The sequence below is a fragment of the Lithobates pipiens genome, unplaced genomic scaffold (assembly GCF_037356315.1).
Source record: "Lithobates pipiens isolate NorthernLeopardFrog02 unplaced genomic scaffold, aLitPip1_a1.2 Scaffold_23, whole genome shotgun sequence".
NCBI lineage: Eukaryota > Metazoa > Chordata > Amphibia > Anura > Ranidae > Lithobates > Lithobates pipiens.
The window spans coordinates 129196022-129220862 of record NW_027507785.1 but is presented as its reverse complement, the minus strand read 5'-3'; the positions used below and the strand labels follow the sequence as shown (position 1 = coordinate 129220862).

The following is a 24841-nucleotide window of genomic DNA, read 5'->3' as shown; positions in this document are numbered from 1 at the left end:
CGTCACTACGTTCGTGTTTGTTGGCCGACAAATGCATGCAAGACAAAATCCAGGCACACGCCCTTCACACAAAAGTCTGACGCTCTGCCAACAAAGCGATTGTGTGTATGAGGCTTGAGAAGCAGGTCTTGAGACTAAAACCATACAAATTTGATCTGTGTACCAGATTGTTTTGGTCCAGAGATATGAGAATCAAAGAAATGCCCTCTAAAGCCTCGTACACATGATCGGATTTTTTGACGGGAATTGCGTAATGACAGGCTGTTTGCGGAAAATATGCCTGTTTGTATGCTCCATCGGACAAATGTTGTTGGATTTTCCACGGACAAATGTTGGATGGCAGGTGTTTCACATCTTTCACAGACGGATGTCTGTTGTCGGATTTTCCGAGCGTGTGTACACAAGTCCATCAGACAAAAGTCCAACGTATAAACATGCATGTTCAGAAGCAAGGACGAGCTAGAAGCGGTCGGTCTTGTAAACTAGCGCTCGTAATGGAGAATTACCATTCGTGATGTGGAAAATTATGAAATCTCGAAATGTAGCGCACATTCTCTTCTTCTTTAATGGGATAATAATGAAGCTGCTTTGCTGGTGATACTGATGGAGTTATTGCAAACAAATTGTCAAAGGCTTTTTTTTTCTAGTGCTATCAAGAATAATATTATTATGCTTGTTATTTATTTATTTAATTTTTTTTGGTGCAAGTTACCACAACACCATTATCCCATAGTTTTTAAGATCAAAGATACAACTATGTTGGTGTCCCTTGTTAATTTTACATTGTATTTTTTTAAATGTAACTGCCTACTCCCAAACTGTCATTTGAAGTAAAATGCATAGAGCCAAGTATTATTCTCTACAAATTTTTTTATTGTGAATTAAAAAAGAAAACAAATACAATTAGACATGTTATCTGCCAATAGAACTTAACCAAAACGTGCATTATAGGCATCTAAAAATATACCAAATCAAACCTTTATTCAACCAAAAAATAAAAAAAAGCCTCATGCATGTGTACTACTTGTTAATATAGGGGGTCAACAATGCCAAGAGTTGGTGAAAGCAGGGGTCCGTCATCTGGAGATAATTCCCAAAATCATCTGGATTATTTTCCTGGAGCTCCTGCAGCAAAGGCATATGACATAATTGGATGTCATATGATGTCTTGGACTTTCAGTGGGAATATCTGAATGATGCCTGCAGCAACAGGCAGCATTCAGATATCCTTGTTTTCAGCCGGCGATTCTGTGCACCATACGAATGATCATAGGGGCAGTTCCTCCACTTGATCATTCTTACAGGTGATGGAAGGGGACAACCCCCCTCTCCCGCCACCATCCGATGCTTTTCCGGGCTCTCCCGTGCCATCGAGCACCCAGAGAAAGAATCTGCCACCGCCGGATGATGAGCATAGAGATTTCCGGTGACCAGATGGTCACCGGTCATCTCTATGACTGTGGGAGGCCCGGGCACGACATTATGACGTCACGTTCAGGCCGCAGATGTAAACAAAGCCTCAATTGCGGCTGGTAAAAAGTTGCAATGACTGCCATTTTATTACCTAGGGTGTCTGCTAAAAAAAAATATATATATAATGTTTGGGGGTTCCGAGTAACTTTTTAGCAAAATTATGATTTTTATATGTAGGAGAGGAGTGCCAGAATAAGCTCGATATGGAAGTGGTTAATAAAGCAACCAATTTTTGGTCCAAGAAATCCTCCTCCTCCTGTTCCTGGACTGGACTTAGGTCAAAGCAATAACTCCAAGGCCAATAATAAATAACATGTTATCTCCTCCGATTCCGTAACATGGCTATTTGACGAGCAGCTGTTCAGAAACTAACTGAAAATAGCAAAATGAAAAGCCCGGATCAACATTGACCAAACATCTACTAACACAAAATTAGCAGAAGGAGCCCAAAGGGTGGGGCTAAAGAGCTGAAAAATCATGTAGTACGCCTCTACATTCGTGTTTGTTGGCCGACAATTCCTTGCAGTGTCTATGCAAGACAAGTTCCTGGCCAATGCCCTTCGAACAAAAGTCTGAGGTTCTGTCTGTGGAAAATCTGATCATGTGTAGAAGGCTTTACTCCATCCTTTGCGGAAGCTTTGGAAAAAGTTTAGTAGGCAGAAGCGCATACATCAGGGAGTACATGTAGAACAGAAAGGGCACCCGCTAGTGCATCCCTTGCCCTGGAAATGAACCATTCTACCTTGGTGTTGAGAAGAGATACCATAAGATCTATGTCTAGCAACACCCATCGTTGACAGATTATCTGGAGTATAAATGTACTCTGGCAAAAAAACCTGTTCCCTAAGTATAGACAACACAGGAATTACTACTGCCCATTGTTCATCCCTACAATGTGGACCACTGAGAAAGCTGGCTTTCCACCCACCAAACGTTGTGCTCCACTTCTAGTAAATTGTCATATATTTTTATATTGCCTTTATGATTAATGTACACCATAATGGTGTTGTAGAATTATACCTGCACAAGATGACCTACCAGTAGAAAAACCCAGTGTAAAAGTCACAACCTGCTGACCCACATTTCTGTGGACTAACAACCTTTTACCGTCAGGAAGCCGAGAACTTCTCAACAACCAGTTCATGTCCATAGTCATCCAAAGGAAGGGGCATGCAGAACATGGCCCAAGTCAACAATGATGACTAGAGCTCCCAGTGTAAGGATTTCCTGGCTTGTGGTCGGAGTCAGATCTCCTCAACCAGGTAGTGAGGACCAGAAAGCACTGATGTTCTTAATGTCTATGGTAGACGAGAAATCTCCTTGATGAAGGGAGGCCACCAAAGACAAATTGATATCATATAACATGTTCTGTTTTGTACAGTTATTTATGAGAGTATTCCTAACATAACCATCACTGGGAATGTTAAACAGGTTTAAACAAAAGTCCCAAAAACATTCTCAGAGAGTAGGGATCATTGATAATCACTCTCTGGACCTCTAAACCAAGCACAGTCTGGTACGGACCCTATGCACATTGAAGTGACAAGCTAATACTTGAAGCAAACAATCTGTTGTGGGACAGAAAGGAACTTCATTTGTACCTTCTAGATTGTAAGCTCTAATGAGCAGGGCCCTCTGATCCCTCCTGTATTGAATTGTATTGTAATTGTACTGTCTTCCCCCATATTGTAAAGCGCTGCGCAAACTGTTGGCGCTATATAAATCCTGTATAATAATACCTGAAAGAGACCAACTCTCTGAACCAAATATCTAAAATGTGGCGCATCAAAGAATCACCAAATTTCCAGCAGGTGGGGGCAAACCTTAATGCAGAGGAAGCACTCCAAGGTTCCAAGATTGTCAGGTCTCAGCTGGTTTTTTTGGAATGGGCAAGCGTGAAGCTTTAGATCAGGCACCACTAAATGGCAGACTGAATCACTTCCCACCTGGACCGACGCAGTTCCGCCAGTTAGGAGCCAGTTCTTCACCTCAGCCGCTGCCACCGCTGTAATTAGCACAGCAGAGCAGGAGGCAGCAGTGGGACAACTCTAGACAGAGAGCAGGAGACAAAGTAACTTTGGATGGAGGGCAAGAACTGCCAAACTTTTCAAGTGTCCCAGCAGGCGATTTGTTGTTAGGATGTAGCACAGTCCTAGCAACCAATGACCCACTGAAACATTTTAAATGTTAACTCCTGCCCTCCATCTAAAGCAGTTGCGTCTCCTGCTGTCTAGAGCTGTCCTGCCTACAGCCCTCCGCTCTGTGTACCCAAATAAGGTAATAGAGTGACGGGGCAGAGCTGAAGGGGCTACAATGTGAATGGATGACAGAGCTGCGATGGTCTGTAATTTGAATGGTGAGGGGTAAGGGGGGAGCTTTAGGGGGCAAAGCTGGGGGGGCTGCACTATGAATGGGAGGATTAGAGCTGAGGGGGCTGAAATGTGAATGGGGGACAGAGTTGAGGGGGCTGCACTGTGAATGGGAAAAGAGCTGAAGGGCTGCAATATGAACGGGGGGCAGAGCCGTGGGGTGTTGCAATGTGAATGAGGGGTAGAGCTGATGGGGAGGCTGCAATGTGAATGGGGAGGAGCAGAGCTTAAATGGGGGGTGCAATTTTGAATGGAGGATGCAGAACTCAGGGGGGCTGCAATGTTACATACATAGTAGATGAGGTTGAAAAAAAAGACACAAGTTCAACCTGTGTGTGTGCTTTTATGTCCGTATTACATTGTATATCTGTATGCTGTGGTCGTTCAGGTACTTAGCTAATAGTGTTTTTAAATTATCAATGCTCCCCCTGAAATTCTGAGAATTCCACATCCTTACCGCTCTTAATGAACCCTCTCTGCAGTTTAAGGTTAAACTGCTTCTCTTCTCATTTTAGTGAATGGCCACGTGTCTTTTTAAATTCCCTTTCACGGAAAAGTATTATGCCTATTGTGGGGTCACCAGTACGGTATTTGTACAATGAAGTCATATCCCCTCTCAAGCCTCTCCTCTCCAGACAGAAGTTGTTCAGTGCTTATAACCTTTCCTCATAACTAAGGTCCTCCAGTCCCTTTATTAGCTTTGTTGCCCTGCTCTGGACTCTCTCCAGTTCCAGAACATCCTTCCTGAGCACTGATGCCCAGAACTGAACAGCGTACTGAGAGGGAGGCAGAGCTGGGGGGAGGGGGGATTGGAATGTGAATGGGTGTAAGAGCTGAGGGGGGCTGCCTATGAATGTGAGAAGCAGAGCTGAGGGGCTGCAATGTAAATGGGCGAATATATTTGGGCGAAGATATTTGCCAGCACACCATGGAATGACACAGATAGCATCCAAAAGGGTGATTTATCGCACGATCACAACACAAGGATAGTGCAACGTTTCGGAGCCGTGCAAGACCCCTTCGTCAGGCAAATATGTTCACTGTGATTTGAACCAGTATCCAGCTGGTTGTTGCTGCAGCACCCAGATCCGAGAGAGCATCCAGGAACGTCTGTGATGGGAATATGAAGTACTACGCAATGTGAATGAGGGGGCAGAGCTGAGGAGGGCTGCAATGTGAATTGGAGAAGCAGAGCTTGGGGGGGGGGGGGGGGCTGCAATGTGAATAGGGGAGCAGAGCTTAGGGGGTTGGAATGTGAATGAGGAGCAGAGCTGAGGGGGGCTACAATATGAATGGGGTGAGAAGGGCTAAGGGTTTGCGGCTGCAATGTGAATGGGGGGTAGAGCTGAGGGGGGCTGCAATGTGAATGGGGGGAGCAGAGCTGAGAAGGGCTGCAATGTGAATGGGGCAGAGCTGAGGGGTTGTGATGTGAATGGAGCGTAGAGCGGAGGGGGGTTGCAATGTGAAAGGGGGCAGAGCTGAAGGGGGGTTGGAATGTAAATGGGAGGCAGAGCTGAGGGGGCTGCAATGTGAATGGGGGAGGCAGAGCCATGGGGTGTTGCAATGTGAATGAGGGGGCAGAGCTGAGGAGGGCTGCAATGTGAATTGGAGGAGCAGAGCTTGGGGGGGCTGCAATGGGGGGGTTTGAATGTGAATGAGGGGCAGAGCTGAGGGGGGAATGGGGGGAGCAGGGCTAAGGGTCTGCGGCTGCAATGTGAATGAAGGGTAGAGCTGAGGGGGGCTGCAATGTGAATAGGGGCAGAGCTGAGGGGGGCTGCAATTTGAATAGGGGGAGCAGAGCTTGGGGGGTTGCAATGTGAATGAGGGAACAGAGCTGAGGGGGGCTGCAAAGTAAATTGGGCAGAGCTGAGGGGAGCTGCAATGTGAATGGGGGGAGCAGAGCTTGGGGATTACAATGTGAATGGGGGGAGCAGAGATGAGGTGGGTGTTGCAAAGTGAATGAGTGGGTCAGGGCTGGGGGGGAGGGGGGCATACGGTTGCAATGTGAATGGGAGGTAGAGCTGAGGGGGCTGCAATGTGAATGGAGGGTGGAGATGAGGGGGGGGTTGCAATGTGAATAAGGGGAAAAGCTGTAATATGAATGGGGCCAGAGCTGTGGGGGGCCCATGATGTGAGGCGTGGTAAAGGATACCACTTTAAGGGGGGCAGAGGACATTGCTGTGGGGGGATATGCAGGGGGGAAGATACTACTGTGGGGGAGGGTTGGTTTGAAGGGGAGCAGAGGATACTACTGTGGGGGGTGTGAAGGGGGCAGAGGACACCACTGCCAAGGGAGAACTGTGATGTAAAGGGGGGCAGAGGTCACTGAGGTAAAAATGAGTTTGTGATTTCAGATGAGGGGGGCTGTGATGTGAATAATCTGAGTCATCACACAAACAGGCAATTCGGACCTCAGCTGGAAGAAATTTTTTCGGATTGGACCTCCGTGAATTTTTAATTAAATACCCCTAACAAAATAATAAACACAATATTCAGCCCTAATATATATAAAATAGAAACTACTGCAAGCAGACACTCAAGGTAAATTCATTCAATCCCTCAGATAATTAAAAACATATAAATAGTGCAGTGCAAAATATTAAACGTCCATAATCAATCCGAAAAGGTGCAAGTGGATAGACACACGCAAATTGATAGGTCTGATATTCAGTGATCCCTTCACCACAGAAATAGGTGGCCTCTCACCTCCAACCTTCGACCTGATACAGGTCATTATGCAGTAAACAAATGGTGAAGCCCACAGGTCCTCATATTCAAACAATCTCGGAATCAGAATCCATAAAATTTAGATGTCATATGTAAAAAGAAGAACATATGATCTAATGCTCTCTGCATTGCATCTTTAATAGTTAAAAGACAGTGAAAATGCACTTACATAGTATCGCACTCAGATCCGAGTGCCGGCATACAGATAACAATATGTATCAAACCAATGCGATGGCTGCGGGTGACACCGTGCGTAACACCTGACACGTCGTACGCGTTACGTCTGTAGGCGGGACTTCCTCAGCGCAGGGCAGAGTGTACGCAGACGGCCCGCTGTTGTGTATATATAACAATATCAACCCACGATCGGCCAATCAGTGAACCCGGAGAGCCACTAATCACCGCTGTTTATACATAAAAGGCACACATTTCCTATTATACACTGATGGCAAGGGTACAAATAAATATTAATAGAGTGCCCTATATTTGTCCGTTAGCGCAATTTGCATTACGTAGATTACAGGGATAATGAATTCCTCTAAAACTTACACTAATAGAGGAAGAAACACGAGCGCGGATGGAAAAATATAGGAGACAAAGGCGTCTCACATTAAAGGGGCACCCTAGTCACTAAAAAATAAAATTGTAAAATATGAAATATAAAAACGTCAGTCCGCAACCATCACACTGGTACACAATTCTTTTAGGACACATTTAAATATAGTCAAAAAAACATGTATAAAATATAAAAAATATATAAATATATATATAAAAAAAATCATTTATTAGAAATAAAACAATTAAGATAAAACTCATCGTTCATCCCAGCAGGAGTCATAACCTTAGTCTCAAAAATCCAGTAGGATTCTCTACGACTCAACTGCCGGATATAGTGTCCTCCTCTCCAATGCCGGGGAACTTTTTTGATGCCCCAAAATTTCAAGCATTTAGGGTCCCTATTATGGCACATCCTAAAGTGCCTAGACTCTTGACACCTCTTTTGATATTACTAATATGCTCTCCCACTCTTACCTGTAATGCTCTGGAGGTGCGGCCTACATACTGCAACCCACAGTCACATTCGAGCATATATACTACTACTTCTGATGTACAAGTGATTAAACTTTTAAACTTATACTGCTTACCCGTGACGGTGGCCACAAAATCCTTCCTTTTTTTATATTTCTACTGGCATTTTTACAAGTGGCACACCTGCCACATCCATAGAAACCAGACAGAAAGCTAAATAACCTATTGTCAGCCATTTTAGGTGGATCAATAACACTGGGTGCTAAACAGTCAGGGAGGAAGGGCACTTTACAATATATAAATGAAGGCCGATCTGGAAGAACAGGTCCAAGGACCCTATCTGACTTCAGGATTGGCCAATGTTTGGCTATAATTCTCTCAAATTTCTTATGCTGGATACTATAATCCATCACAACTTTAAATACGGAAGAGGTATCAACAACCTCCGCATTGGTGGTTTTATCAGCCACGATAGAACTTCTATCGATGAGTCTGATTCTCTAAATTTCTGAATTAATTGTGGACTGTGTATATCCCTTTTGCTTAAAACGACCAGCTAAGATTTGGGATTGTGATACAAACTCCTCCTCCAATGTACAATTACGTCGGAGCCGAATAAATTGACCCCTACGAATATTACACAGCCATGACCTATGATGACAGCTATTCAGTGGAATATAGGCATTACGGTCAGTGGCCTTGAAATGATTCTTAGTAAGAAAACGATCGTCTTTCTTAAAAATTTAGAGATCAAGGAATGTGATCTGCTGGTGGTCAATATTCCAAGTGAGCTGTATGTTTTTGTTGTTATTATTAAGCCGATCAACAAATACCTGCAAGCTGGACATGTCACCATCCCAGATCATTATTAAATCCTCAATGTACCTCTTATAAAATAACAATTGAGGTGGATGATCTTGAAATATAGCTTCTTCCTCCCAGTGGGCCATAAATAAATTGGCCACACTGGGGGCAAAACACACGCCCATTGCTACACCACGTGTCTGTAAAAAATATTCTCCGTTATACCAAAAAGAATTATTAAGTAAAAAAAACTTCAAGCTTTCCAACAGGAATGCTACTTGTTCACTAGAAAGATCCGTAGCTGACAATGCCCATTCCACTGAAGCCAAAGCTTCATCGTGGTCTATTATAGTGTACAATGAACCCACATCCGCTGTTATTAGTGCACTGGATGGAGTACACGACAGGGTATCCAAAATTTGAATTACCTGTTTGGTGTCACGCAAATAGGCCTTAGTCTTCACAACTAATGGCTGTAGAAAAAAAAACAGATATTGACCCAACCGAGAGGTTACTGAGTCAATACCATTACCAATTGGGCGGCCTGGAGGTGAATCAGAATTTTTACGTATTTTTGGTAAAAAATAAATAATAGGAGTCCTACAATAAAGAGGATCTAGATAAGATGATTCTTTAGAATTTAAAATCCCCTTTTGTTTTCCATCTTGAATCAAAGAGTGTAGCCCATTTTAAAATTTCAACATAGGGTCACGGTTAAACAATTTATATGTTTCTTGGTCACTCAGTAACTGAATCATTTCTGTATGATAATAAGATTTACTCAATACAACCAACCTTCCCCCCTTATCGGCTGGACGAATCACCATGTCATTCCTTCGTTCTAATGAAGAAATACCCCTTTTAATATACTTACGTTTGTCCAGACAATTACATACCATATTCCTAAAAACCTCCAAATGCTTGTTGTCACTACATTGAGGATTAAAAATAGATTTATTCCGCAAATTCAAATGTATAAAATTTGATTGGGAGGAACTCCGCTGAATCGGATTAGAGAGAAAGTATTTCTCATATTCAGATTCTGAACAAATGTTTGTACATTGATATAGGTCTGGAATTTATTAAGGTTACGGATAGGAACAAATTTCAGGCCTTTATCAAGAACCTTTATTTCATCACCAGTAAGTGGAATGCCACTAAGATTAAATATCCCAGTACCTAATGGGGTCTTTGTCTTTTGGACCTGTCTCCCTCCCCAACATCCTCTCTGCTTTTTATTTTAAGGCTGATCTGGCCATTTCCTACTTGTCCTTGGGGAGCCCAATACTCCTTGCTTTCCCCCTCTCACATGGTGGTGAGGGGAGGAGGTCCCCTCCAAGGGATCCTCTCCTGCCCTAAAAAATCCTGACTGAATTGTTGCTCTTCATGATAGTCCTGTAAAGGGGCATAACTGTTATAAAGGGGAACTTGGGCTATCCTACCAGGGTAATTACCCCTCCCCCTTTGTCCCCTCCCTCTAAATGGCACAGGTTTCCAGGAATAATTATCAGCATTGAAGGGATGATGTCTGTAATTGCCATGAGGGTGGGCTTGGTGGGGATAATTACCCTTACCATAGCTCCGCCCCCTAGCTTTCGAAGCCCCCCGACCTTTAATTTTAGGGGTATTGTTTCTAACTGGTCTTTCATGGGTTTGAATGGAGGTAACACCAGGTCCCCCATATCCAGAATTCCCCTGGACCGAAGTATCCGGTGCCACCTCCAAAGTTTCCATAGATGGTACATCAGGGTTAACAGATCGAATCACATTCAGGGATTGCCATCTAAAAACCTAATTTGCATCAAAATCACTGAGATCACGTAAAAAAATGTCTTCCTCTTTTTATCCTGAATTTCTTTATTCCATTTAATAAGTTTTAGTTTCAATTCACCTGACAATTGTGTGAATTCAGTGAAATCCTTAGAGATCTCAATCCGGTCAGTGATTTCTTTAATCTGACCCTCTAACCATTTCTTTTTCCTTTGTTTGCGTGAAAGTAATAACCTTAAAAGACTCATCAATTGAAGTTCTATCGTGGCTGATAAAACCACAAATGCGGAGGTTGTTGATACCTCTTCCGGATTTAAAGTTGTGATGGATTACAATATCCAGCATTAAAAAATTTGAGAGAATTATAGCCAAACATTGGCCAATCCTGAAGTCAGATAGGGTCCTTGAACCTGTTCTTCCGAATCGGCCTTCATTTATATATCGTAAAGCACCCTCCCTCCGCGACTGTTTAACACCTGGTGTTATTGATCCACCTAAAATAAAATGGCTGACAATAGGTTATTTAGCTTTCTGTCTGGCTTCTATTGATGTGGCAGGTGTAAAAATGCCAGTAGAAATATTAAGAAACGGAATGATTTTGTGGCCACCGTCACGGATAAGCAGTATAAGGTCGAAAGTTTAATAACTTGTACATCAGAAGGAGTAGTATATATGCTCGAATGTGACTGTGGGTTGCAGTACGTAGGCCGCACCTCCAGGACATTACATGTAAGAGTGGGAGAGCATATTAGTAATATCAAAAGGGGTGTCAAGACTCATAGTGTATCTAGGCACTTTAGGGTGTGCCATAATAGGGACCCTAAATGCTTGAAATTTTGGGGCATCGAAAAGGTTCGAGGAGGCCACTATATCCGGCAGTTGAGTCGTAGAGAATCGTACTGGATTTTTGAGACTAAGGTTATGACTCCTGCTGGGATGAACGTTGAGTTTGATCTTAATTGTTTTATTTCTAATACCGTATATACTCGAGTATAGGCCGACCCGAATATAAGCCGAGGCCCCCAATTTACCCCCAAAAAAACTGGCAAACTTATTGACTCGTGTATAAGCCGAGGGTGAGACATGCCTGTCCATCCCTGTGTGTGTCCGTCCATCCCTGTGTGTCCGTCCATCCCTGTGTGTCCGTCCATCCCTGTGTGTCTGTCCATCCATCCCTGTGTGTGTGTGTGTCCATCCATCCATCCATCCCTGTGTGTGTGTGTGTCCATCCATCCATCCATCCCTGTGTGTGTGTGTGTCCATCCATCCATCCATCCCTGTGTGTGTGTGTCTCCATCCATCCATCCATCCCTGTGTGTGTGTGTCTCCATCCATCCATCCATCCCTGTGTGTGTGTGTCTCCATCCATCCATCCATCCCTGTGTGTGTGTGTATCCATCCATCCCTGTGTGTGTGTGTCTCCATCCATCCATCCCTGTGTGTGTGTGTGTGTGTGTGTGTGTGTGTGTGTGTGTGTGTGTGTGTCCAGCCTACCTGTGTCCCGAGCCTCCGTCCCGTGCCTTGCCTCCTTGCCTCCGTCCCGTGCCGTGCCTTGCCTCCGTCCCGTGTCGTGCCTTGCCTCCGTCCCGTCCCGTGCCGTGCCGTGCCTTGCCTTGCCTCCGTCCCGTGCCTTGCCAGGATCGCCGCTCTTCGTCGGCGCCTCGGCGGCCATTGTAAAATTCAAAAGCCGCGCCTCCGCCTGTGATAGGCGGAACACTGAATTTCCCAGCAGCCTGTGTTCCGCCTATCACGGACATCGTCTCATCCTCGTCCGTAGTACGAGGATGAGACGATGTCCGTGATAGGCGGAACACAGGCTGCTGGGAAATTCAGTGTTCCGCCTATCACAGGCGAAGGCGGAGCCGGAGGCGCGGCTTTTGAATTATAGAATGGCCGCTGTCTGTCTGCTCGACACGCTGATCGAGCAGGCAGACAGCGATGACTCGAGTATAAGCCGAGGGGGGCACTTTCAGCCTCAAAAAAGAGGCTGAAAATCTCGGCTTATACTCGAGTATATACGGTAGATGATTTTTTTTTATATTTATATATTTTATACATGTTTTTTTGACTGTATTTAAATGTGTCCTAAAAGTATTATGTACCAGTGTGATGGTTGCGGACTGACGTTTTTATATTTCATATTTTACAATTTTATTTTTTAGTGACTAGGGTGCACCTTTAATGTGAGACGCCTTTGTCTCCTATATTTTTCCATCCGCTCTCATGTTTCTTCCTCTCTTAGTATTCATGTACGTTTTAGAGGAATTAATTTTCCCTGTAATCTACATAATGCAAATTGCACTAACGGACAAATATAGGGCACTCTATTGCTATTTGTACCCTTGTCATCAGTGTATAATAGGAAATGTGTGCCTTTTATGTATAAACAGCGATGATTAGTGGCTCTCCGGTTGACTTATTGGCTGATCCTGGGTTGATATGGTTATATATACACAACAGCGGGCCGCCTCTGTATGCCCTGCCCTGCGCTGAGGAAGTCCCGCCTACCGACGTAACGCGCACGAGGGGTCAGGTGTTACACATGACATCACCCGCGGCCATCGCATTGGTTTGATAAATATTGTTATCTGTATGCCGGCACTCGGATCTGAGTGCGATACTATGTAAGTGCATTTTCACTGTCTTTTAACTATTAAAGATGCAACGCAGAGAGCATTAGATCGTATGTTCTTTTTTTTACATATGACATCTGAATTGTATGGATTCTGATTCCAAGATTGTTGGGATATATGCATAGTGACCTGTATCAGGTCGAAGGTTGGAGGTGAGAGGCCACCTATTTATGTGGTGAAGGGATCACTGAATATCAGACCTATCAATTTGCATGTTTCTATCCACTTGCACCTTTTCGGATTGTCTCCTATTGATTATGGACATTTAATATTTTGCGCAGCACTATTTATATGTTTTTAATTAAATACCCCTGCCTTAGAGTGAGAATCCCTTATAGGTATGACGTTTGCCTTTAAAGGCGAACTGCCACATCCACCAAAACTGAGGAAGCCCAATTTTTCTGCTGCCACAGGGAAGGGGTAAAAGTGGAAAGGTATTTCAAGAGGATGAAGAAATGATCTGGGTTCTTCCACTCTATAGTGATCATATATACTTTTATATAAGGTCCCCATTATATTGTTAAAATATATTAAACTAATGGTACCAAAGAAAAACTGATGATTAAATTATTTTAACACATTGGTACTGTCAGACAATTCTCTCTTATATGCTCATATGTGTATCTGTATTTATTTTCCTATATCTATGCATTTGCATTTTATTGTCTATATATGAATGTTTTGCTATTTCCATTCTTTTAAACTTAAGTCTACACAATAGCCACAATGCAATTTACATCCTAGTTTATATTTTTATATTTTTTTATTTTCAATTTTTTATGCATTTATTGTATATAGGGATGAGCCGAACACCAACCCCCCCCCCCCCGGTTTGCACCAATGCCTAAAATGTTTTTAAAAATGGCCGTTTTGTTGGGAGCACTGATTTTAATGACGATTAAAGTGAAATATTCCTTTAAATATCGTGCCTGGGGGGTGTCTATAGTATGCCTATGAAGTGGCACGTGTTTCCCGTGTTTAGAACAGTCCCTGCACAAAATGACATTTAACGGAAAAAAAGTAATTCAAAACTGCTTGCGGTTTTAATGTAATATCTGTTTCCGGCAATACGGATGAAAATTACCAGCCCCTTTGGGTCTTGTATGGATATAAAGGGGAACCCCGTACCCATATTAAAGAAAGGAAAGGCGTGTGGCCCCCAGGCCCTATATACTCAGAACAGGAGTATACAGGCGGTGAAAACATGACAGGGACTGTGTAGGTTTGTTGTGTTAAGTAGAATCTGTTTGTAATTTTGAACGAGTACATTTTTAAAGTGTAGTTCCAGTCAAAAAATCTATTTTTAATCTTTTAGGAAAACATAGGGAAGGGTTATCACCCCTGTATAATTTGTTTTGCCGTCCGTCTTTTTTCCTCTCACTTCCTGTTTCCTTCCGTTTGCAAATAGGAGACATTTTTAAGTTGGATGTTTGAAAGTAGGGGCCTGCCCTATATGCTCTGCAGAAATGGGGGCATAAGATGTTGGTGTTGCCACAACACTGTAAGCCCTCAAAGTGACTCTTGCTGGAGTGCCCTGCTGTGAACGATTATATCAAGAATTGTAATTACATGCCATTGTTGAACAGTGGTAGAAAAATTGGCCTTTGGTGGTTGTGGTGGTGGTGCTGGTGCCACAACACTATAAATCCTCACAGTTACTCTCGGTGGGCACAGGAATGCGCGCTGCTGTAAAATATTATATCAAGAATTGTAATTACATGCTCCTGTTAAACAGGGGCTGAAAAATTGGGCCTTAAGCACTGCTTGCTGGTGCCACAACACTGCAACATCTCCCAGATACTCTAGTTGGAGTGCAGGAATGAGCCCTGCTGCAAAGCATTGCATCAAAAATTGTATTACATGCCCCTGTTAAACGGGCTGAAAAATTGGGCCTATACACTGCAACCTCTACCATATACTCTAGTTGGATTGCAGGAATGAGCCCTGCTGCAAAGCATTACATCAAAAATTGTAATTACATGCCCCTGTTAAGCAGGGACAGAAAAATTGGGCCTTAGGCACTGGTGCTGGTGCCACGACACTGCAACTTCTTCCATATACTCTATTTGTAGTGCAGGAATGAGCCTTGCTGCAAAGCATTGCATCAAAAATTGTAATTAAACGCCCCTGTTAAACAGGGGCTGAGAAATTGGGCTGGTGGCATCACCCAGAACCAAAAATGTTCTTCCAAGATATCAGCGGAGGAAGAGGATAGACAGTCAACATAACAGGACAGTCACTCAGCATAGGCAGTCTTGAAGGGATGTGATATTTTAAAAAAAATAATATTCGGTTACATCAGCTTCAGGTGCTTGGTAGCTGGTGGTGATCCAAGACTGATTCATCTTTATGAAGGTCAGTCGATCAACTGAGTCGGTGGACAGGCGCACCCCCTGTGATCGGTTACAAAGCCACCAGCAGCACTGAAGGTGCGTTATGAAAGATCGCTGCATGCAGGACAGGCCAGTAGCTCAATTGCATACTGTGCAAGGTCTGGCCAGTGATCCATCCTCAAGACCCAGTAAGCCAGAGGATTTTCAGTGGGAAAGGTGTCCAAGTCTGACCTTGCCCTTAGGTATTCCTGCACCATGTAAATCAGACGCTGGCGATGGTTGCTGGAACCGATCATACCTTGGGGCTGCGGACTAAAAAATTGTCTGAACCCATCGGTCAGATGGCCACCTTCTCCACCGCTACTTCTGATCGAAGCCTCAGCAACACGTTGTCCAGGACCAGGAGTTTGTAACCTCCCAGTCTCTGGGAACGCGTTGCACAGACCTTTCTGCAAGGTCTCCCGGAGATGTCTCATCCTCTGCTCCCTCTGTGACGGCAAGATAAGGTCGGCAACCTCACCCTTGTACCGTGGATCAAGGAGAGTGGCTAGCCAGTAATGGTCCCTCTATTTCATCCGAAGAATACGAGGATCCTTCTGCAGGCTTTGCAGGATCAGGGAGGCCATGCAGCATAGGTTAGCTGAGGCATTTGGTCCAGAGTCCTCTGGGTAACTAAGGACAACATGATCCACAGCCACCTCCCCCCAGCCACGTAGAAGTCCACGGGTTTCTTGGGACTGTAAATCATCCCTACAAGACTGCTGCTGCTGAGTGCCAGGCTCCACCTCCATGCTGACACAATAATCATCCTTCTCCTCCTCATCCTCTTCCTGTGTGATGGGTGGGACAGCAGGAACACTGTGTAGATAAAGGGGGCCTTGAGAGGCAAGGAAGTCCTCCTCTTCCTGCCTCTGCCTCAAGTGCCCTGTCCATTATTCCACGCAGCATAAGCTCCAAGAGGTGGACAAGAGGTACCTTGTCACTGATGCATGCACTGTCACTGCTCACCATCCTTGTGGCCTCCTCAAACGGTGACAGGACAGTGCATGCACCCCTGATCATGCCCCACTGGCGTGGTGAGAAAAAGCCGAGCTCCCCTGACCCTGTCCTGGTGCCGTAGTCGCACGGGTACTCATTGATGGCCCTCTGCTGTGTGCGCAGCAGCTGCAGCATGGCCAACGTTGAGTTCCACCTGGTGGGCATGTCACATATAAGGTGGTTCTTGTGCAGGTTCAACTCCTTTTGGAGCTCAGCCAGCCGAGCACTGGCATTAAATAATCAGAGGAAATGCACACAGACTTTCCTGGCCTGCTTCAGGACATCCTGTAAGCCCAGGTACCTGCCCAAGAACCGCTGCACCACCAGGTTAAGGACGTGAGTCACACACGGCACATGGGTCAGTTGTCCCTGTTGGAGGGCGGAGAGGAGGTTGGTGCCATTGTCGCAAACCACCAATCCTGGCTTAAGCTGGCGTGGCCTCAACCACCTCTCGGCCTGCCCCTACAGAGCTGACAAAAATATCTGCCCCAGTGTGGCTCCTGTCCCCCAAACAAACCAGCGCAAGCACGGCATGGCATCGTTTTGCCTGTGTACTTACGTAGCCCCTTGAACACCTATGGAGCACCGCTGGTTCCGAGGACAGAGCACTGGAAGAGGCCATGGGGGAAAAAGAAGAGGAGGGGGTGGAGGAGTGAGGTGTGTCACAACCAGTAGTAGCATTTTGGAGGCGTGATGGCAGAACAACCTCCAACACTACTGCACCTTGTCCTGCATCCTTCCCAGCTGCCAGAAGAGTGACCCAATGGGGCGTGAAAGACAGGTAACGTCCCTGTCCATGCCTGCTGGACCATGAGTCAGCGGTAATATGCACCTTACCGCTGACCGCCCTGTCCAGCGAGGCAAGGACATTGCCTTCCACATGCCGGTAGAGAGCCGGAATTGCCTTCCGTGAAAAAAAGTGGCGTTTGGGGACCTGCCACTGAGGAACCGTACATTGCACAAACTCACGGAAGGGGGCAGAGTCTACCAACTGAATAGGCATCAGTTGAAGTGCTAGCAATTTAGCCAAGCTAGCATTCAACCACTGGGCATGTGGATGGCTGGGAGTGAACTTCTTTCTACGGTCCAGCAGCTGGGGCAGGGAAATTTGCCTGCTACAATCGGACGTGGGTTTACTGCTAACAGAGTGTCCGCAAGCATTTGGCTGTGACACACCTTATTCTACACCTTCATTCCTCTCAGTGCAGGTTTCAGAGAGGACTGAAGGTCTAGTGGGGTTGGAGATCCCAGCTGATGAGGAGCAAGGAGAAGTCCGCTTTGTTCTTTGATATGGGTCTCCTCCTCCTCCTCTCTCCTACCAGGCACCCACGTGAAGTCAGTGCCCTCATCATCCCCTACCTCTTCATCACTGGAGCAAACCTGGCAGTATGCTGCAGCTTGTGGAACAGGACTGCTAGATTGCTGTCCTTCTTGAGCATCCCCTCACTCTGCGCTCACGCAACTGCCTTCCTCTAGCTGAGTATCATCAGAGCCTACAAAACACTGGAAATCCTCCTGGAGCATGTACCCAACACTGTGCTCAAACAGTTCGGGGGATTCCTCAGGAGGACGTGGTGGGTCTAGGGAAGGAGTCACTGATGATAACACTGAGACGAGGGAAGAGGATGCGTTGGCAGCTGCTTTGCTAGTACCTTGAGCCTGGGTGAGAGAGGATGAGGAGGAGGAAGAGGGTTTGGTCATCCACTCTACCAAGTCTTTGGAATGATGCGGCTCAACGCGTCCAGCTGCCGAAAATAAGGACAAGCGTGTCCCATGGCCACGTGCTGATGACGATGCACCGCGTCCACGACCAGCACTGTTGTCTCTAGACACAGAGCCTGCTTGCCCTCTTTTATTGGCTGTCTGCCTCTGCTTGTTGGCCTTCCAGACATGGGGGCCAGCAATGCACTGCGATGGCGTAGTGCATTGTGGGCCGTGAGCGCCACGCGAATTTGGCGCGAACGGCCCACAGAGTTCTGGTGTTCGAGTCGAACGCAGTCGAAGCTCATCCCTAGTTGTATATATGAAAATGTATGTAGCTTCCCCCCCCCCTTTTTTTTACATTTTTAAAAGGGCCTACTCAAATAGCCACCCTCCCTAAAGTATTTTATTAACAACAAGATTAAATCTCAGCTGCACAAAAAAAAGTCCAGCTTTTTATTAAAGTCTGTGACCCTGACAAGATGTCATAAGGAGTACAAAAAAAAGGGCTGGGGAGTACTTTCACCATCAGACTCACATAGCACAATAAAAATGTGACATACAATCTAACCATTCCCTGCTTTATACAGCTTCTCACAAACGTGAGTACACCCCTCATATTTTTGTAAATATTTTATTCTATCTTTTAATGTGACAACACTGAAGAAATGTCACTTTGCTACAATGTAAAGTAGTGAGTGTACAGCCTGTATAACAGTGTAAATTTGCTGTCCCCTCAAAATAGCTCAACACACAGCCATTAATGTCTAAACTGCTGGCAACAAAAGTGAGTACACCCCTAAGGGAATATGTCCAAATTGAATAAAATATTTACAAAAATGTGAGGGGTGTACTCACTTTTGTGAGATACTGTATTTAAAACTAAAAAAATAAATTAAAAAAAATGTTTTTGTTGCGCTTTAAAAAAAATCTACAGAAATAGTTACTCAATATATATTAACTCACGTGTATGGTGTCTCGAGGATCATAGGAATTTCATTAAAGCGTGGTTCATTCATAACCTGTCTGAACCCCTTTACACCAATGTGACCTTGGCCAATATTTTCATGGCGATCAAGTCGGCAGCCTACCTTACCTGTAATGCAATTATAATTAGATTAGAATGTGAGAAGCTCCTATAACATAAAAGCAGACATTTTTTTCCTTAGGCCGGCCATACACGATTAGAATGGACAGTTCAGCGGGAACTGGCCAAGATTTGAATCATTAATGGGCAGGCTGAATGTACCAAGTTTATCGATGGATCAACTTGAATACAACCAGCCTGCCGGATTCCCTTATAATTATCGCTAGCGGCTGCTATAGGCGCTAGCAATAATCACTGTCTCCTCCCGCCCCCACCCGGAAAAGACAATTGTTGATTCCTAGGAAAGGAATGTGCACCCTGTATGGCCAGCCTTAAAGTGGTTTGGTACCTAAAAATGAAAGTTCATGTTATTAAAATCAACAGATAGCATACTTACCTAAACAAACCCTGAAAAAAAAAAAATATTATTTACTTACCTTTTATTTCTGATGTTTCAGCTGACTTCCGGGTTGTCCTCCCGTGGGAGTAGGCGTGGCTATCGTCCTCGCAATGGTCCCTGGGAAATTTCCCAAGAATCCATGGGGGACAATGAAAGTTTTTCCTTCCTTGTCACTGCTCTCACTGAGCATGTGCAAGATGGAGCGGAGCATGCTGGGAGCCAGACGTCATCATATACCAGGAAGTAAATGCCTGTGGGCTTCAGACGCCCACAGTTAAAATGGAAAATGCCAGAGCAGGTTTTTATAAGTCATCCTGAGGAAAAGATTTGTCGCGCCGGGGGTCAAATAAACGCCGGACGTGGATGCCAATCGAAGGTAGCACTCGCCCACCAGTGAGACAGGTAAGAAAAAAATAAAAAAAGAGTGGAATCCCGCTTTAATTTAGACCAGTTTGTTTGAGGCATGCTGAAAAGGAATGAAATTCCAGACCCTGCATATGAGGATGTCAATTTACAGGCACGACAACACTAAAGATGCCTTCTTTCACAGAAGTGGTTTTAGTTTTCTATAAAATATAATTCAGTTGCATTGACTGGCCAACGCAAACAGTACCCAGTCAAGTTTTTCTGTAGCCATTATTGCTTAAAGCACAGGTCTTGGCAAAATGTTACCCCTCCCCCCACCTGAAGGAGGACTCCATTGTTCTGTACACAGAGAAAAGGAGAAAAAAAGAGATTCAAAGTGGCCCTACATGGATAGAAAATCAAGCAAAACATCAAGACAGTAGCCCTATCATTCAATGTTCGTATTGTTAGTGTGCTTACTGCAACAGTCAATTTTTGTTTTGTTTCAAGAACATGTTGAAAACTTTTTTCCAGTCAAGCTCCATGAACACTAGGAGCAGAAAAAAAAATAGTTTTTATCTTAAAAACATGGAATAAAAGACGCAAATTGAAAGCATATTGTACAAAGTTTAGGCAAGTCTATGAGAGTTTAAGAGCATTTCATTTATAGGCGTCTATTGCACTACACACCCCTCTGCAAAAGCCAGGAAAGACAACACCCTTTTTTTTTTTTTACTAAAAAAAAACGTTGAACCTTGACGTTCAGAAGAAATAAGAGGAGTTTAGGAGAGACTGATGTTTTTATAGCTCCTAAACTTCTCCAGAAAACGTTTTATTTCCTGCTTCTGAACGTCCCTGACAGAAAACGCCTGTAGTAGTCAATGTGCAAAGACACATAGAACACAACAGAAGTTCTTCTAGAGGCAGGAGAAAAAAAACGTCAAACACCTGTAGAATCAACGTTTTTTTTAAGTCCAATGTGCATGGAGCCTCAATTGTTCGAATAAAAAAAGTTTCATTGTTGTGTACTTGAGGATGGACTACAGTTTGTACTTGTTTTATTTGTAGGTCAACATCACCCCTGTAGTGTGTTGGTTTATACTCTACATACTCGGAGTGCCTTATGTCCTGTTGTATTTGGGCATTTTTTGTATCATTGTACGCTGTATTATTGTATTACCTACTGATCATAAAAAAACTATGTTTAATGCTGAAAATTATCAGAAATTTTTTGAAGTTCACGGGAAAACTTCTGATACAATGATTGGGCTATCAAATGTTAGATTGAAATATGTTTTTTATTTTTGTAGGAATACTAATTTCTTTTAATCTATGTATGTCAAGCTTTATAACTGTAATGTCATGTAACCACAGAGTAAAAGGAACACTGGGTAAAAGGGATGTTAAATTAGTATTTTAATATTTCTATGTCTGTGATTAGTTAGAGGGTGTTTGTGGGAATGGAGGGGTCTGGGGCAGGTGGCAGGCTGGAAATCAGTGTAGAGTTAGCCCTTGTACACACGGTCAGAGATTCCGACGGAATGTGTCCTATCGGACTGATTTGACGGATAATCCGACTAGCCTGAACGTAGTCCCGTCGTAACTAAATAACGTCATCACGTTATGTACAATCGGATTTTCCGACAACTTTGTCCGACCGTGTGTATGCAACAGTTACGGACAAAATCCGTCAGACAAAATCCAACGGATTTGGTTGTCAGAATGTCCGACCGTATGTACAAGGGCTTACATAGGAGGTCTAGTGCAAGAATTATTGTTCTTGCTCTGACATGATGATACCTCACACATGTGGTGCAATCCTCATTTACATATCAACTTTATTGCTATCACAAGGGATGGGCCATGATAGGTCCTCTTTATGGAAAGCTATGGTGTCTCACCTCTGACTTCCAAAGTATCTGATCAAACTGAGATCGCTTTGATCAGATGCTTTACAAGCCAGTAACAGAGTGTAAACACACTGAAACCGGAAGTGACAAAATCCTAGTTTCTTCCAGTTGCTGATCTCTCAGAGGGGTAGGAACAACATCAATCCCTCTCATTCTTTGAAATATAGCTGATGCCATTGGTCGGATCAGCCCTGGGCTCCCTCTGGGATGGGAGAGCCCAGGAAAGGCTGCAGCAGCGATGGGAGGGTGAACCAATTTCCACCACCTGAGCATGTACATTGTGGGGAATCGCCTTCTGAAGAAAACGGTACCAGGATCATGGTTGCAGCCTCAACCATGATCCCGGTATAACAACCTCAATATAAAGGTTGTATATATACGTACAGCGATATCAAGGTCGTTAATTACCTTTAGCATCAGCTTAACTATTTTAAATATTATTTTAATAAAAGAAAAACAGAAAAATGTTTACAGAAAAGGCTAGTTCAAAATAATTAATGTAAAAAGTACATATAGTTACATAGGTTGAATAAAGACACAAGTCCATCCAGTACAACCATGAAAATAAATAAAAAATATCATACAATCCCATATACCCAATCCTATACCCATAGTTGATGCAGACGAAGGCGAAAAACCCCAGCAAAGCATGATCTAATTTGCTACAGCAGGGGAAAAAATTCCTTCTTGATCTTCAAAAGGCAATCGGATTTTCCCTGGATCAACTATACCTATTTTCCCTGGACCAACTACCTATAAGGCCCCGTTCAAACCTATGCGAATTAGATGCGGGTTTGCCCGCATGTAATTCGCATAGCAGGAGAATGTGACTGGCAGCCTATGGAGCCAGTTCACATATCTCCATTGTGGCTGCAGAGCGCACTGCACAGAAACAACATGTGCGTCTTTGGCTCAGTTTCAGGGCCGAACTCAGACATAGAATCGGCCCCGATTGGTCCCTGAAACGGGGGAACAGGGACACATCGCTCTCCTGTGTGATCCGCAGCGAGTTACAGTACCCAATCATATTATGTACATTTAGGAAAGAATCCAGGCCTTTCTTAAAGCAATCTACTGAGCTGGCCAGAACCACCTCTGGAGGGAGTTTATTCCACATTTTCACAACTCTTAGGCCTCATGCACACGAGACGCAGTTAAACGCGTGTTCAGAGGCAGTTGGACACTTTTTTCAACTGCTCCTGAACTCATTCAATGTTATCCTATGTGTCCATGCACACAGTCTCGTTTTTTGCCGTTTTTATGCAGTTGCGTTTAACCTCGTTTTTCCAGAAGCAAAAAAATGGGTTCAGACGCAAAAGTTTCCACGTTTCAGACGCAAAACGCGGCAAAACGCGGTAAAACGCGGCAAAATGCCTCTACCGCGTTTTGCCGCGTTTTCGTTTATAAGCGTTTTTAAAGGTGACCTTTTTTTTTACATTAAAAATCTCAAAAATGATTGCAAATGATGAAAACCCATTAGAAAAATATTTTAAACAATTGCAATTGCAAGTGGACAATCCACAACTTGTGGCAAGTGACATGGCAGGTGGCAAGTGACGTGGCAAGTGGACAATCCACAACTTGTGGCAAGTGACATGGCAGGTGGCAAGTGATGTGGTAAGTGGACAATCCACAACTTGTGGCAAGTGACGTGGAAAGTGGACAATCCACAACTTGTTGCAGGTGACGTGGCAAGTGACCTGGCAGGTGACGCGGCAAGTGACCTGGCAGGTGACGTGGCAAGTGGAAAATCCACAACTTGTGGCAGGTGACTGGCATGTGACGTGGCAAGTGGACAATCCATAACTTGTGGCAGGTGACTGGCATGTGACGTGGCAAGTGGACAATCCATAACTTGTGGCAGGTGACGTGGCAAGTGACGTGGCAAGTGGACAATCCACTTGTGGCAGGGGACGTGGCAAGTGACGTGGCAAGTGGACAATCCACTTGTGGCAGGGGACGTGGCAAGTGACGTGGCAAGTGGACAATCCACAACTTGTGTCAGGTGACGTGGCAAGTGACGTGGCAAGTGGACAATCCACAACTTGTGGCAGGTGATGTGGCAAGTGGACAATCCACTTGTGGCAGGTGACGTGGCAGGGGATGTGGCAAGTGACGCGGCAAGTGGACAATCCACAACTTGTGGCAGGTGACGTGGCAGGTGACATGGAAAGTGATGTGGCAAATGGACAATCCACAACTTGTGGCAGGTGATGTGGCTGGTGACGTGGCAAATGGACAATCCACATTTTGTAGCAGGTGACGTGGAAAGTGATGTGGCAAGTGGACAATCTACAACTTTTGGCAGGTGATGTGGCTGGTGACATGGCAAGTGGACAATCCACAACTTGTGGCAGGTGGCATGGCAGGGGACGTGGCAAGTGGACAATCCACATCTTGTGGCAAGTGACATGGCAGGTGATGTGGCAAGTGATGTAGCAAGTGGACAATCCACAACTTGTGGCAGGTGACGTGGCAGGTGATGTGCCAAGTGGACAATCCACATCTTGTGGCAAGTGACGTGGCAGCTGACGTGGCAAGTGACGTGGCAAGTGGACAATCCAAAACTTGCGGCAGGTGACGTGGCAAGTGACGTGGCAGGTGACGTGGCAAGTGGACAATCCACAACTTGTGGCAAGTGACGTGGCAAGTGGACAATCCACAACTTGTGGCAAGTGACATGGCAGGTGGCAAGTGATGTGGCAAGTGGACAATCCACAACTTGTGACAGGTGACGTGGCAAGTGACGTGGCAGGTGATGTGGCAAGTCACGTGGCAAGTGGAAATCCACAACTTGTGGCAGGTGATGTGGCTGGTGACGTGGCAAGTGGACAATCCACAACTTGTGGCAGGTGGCATGGCAGGTGACATGGAAAGTGGACAATCCACATCTTGTGGCAAGTGACGTGGCAGGTGATGTGGCAAGTCACGTGGCAAGTGGAAATCCACAACTTGTGGCAGGTGATGTGGCTGGTGACGTGGCAAGTGGACAATCCACAACTTGTGGCAGGTGGCATGGCAGGTGACATGGAAAGTGGACAATCCACATCTTGTGGCAAGTGACGTGGCAGGTGATGTGGCAAGTGACGTGGCAAGTGGACAATCCACAACTTGTGGCAAGTGACGTGGAAGGTGACGTGGCAAGTGGACAATCCACAACTTGTGGCAAGTAACGTGGCAGGTGATGTGGCAAGTGATGTGGCAAGTAGACAATCCACAACT

The 24841-nt window shown here is 44.8% G+C and overlaps 1 protein-coding gene across 14 annotated transcripts in view; it reads right to left on the bottom strand.

Annotated features, from left to right (window-relative positions):
• The window catches only part of LOC143927896 (putative endonuclease 4), a 200762-nt gene that overhangs the window by 28639 nt on the left and 147282 nt on the right, over window positions 1–24841 (bottom strand). For 13 of the 14 annotated variants that reach the window (XM_077452348.1, XM_077452357.1, XM_077452343.1 and 10 more), the window contains one exon: window positions 18844–18973. The exons of the other annotated variant lie outside the window; for it this stretch is intronic. In XM_077452348.1, the coding sequence (XP_077308474.1) occupies window positions 18844–18973 (130 nt within the window). The remainder of the gene's footprint in view (window positions 1–18843; window positions 18974–24841) is intronic. 14 annotated transcript variants of the gene reach the window in all.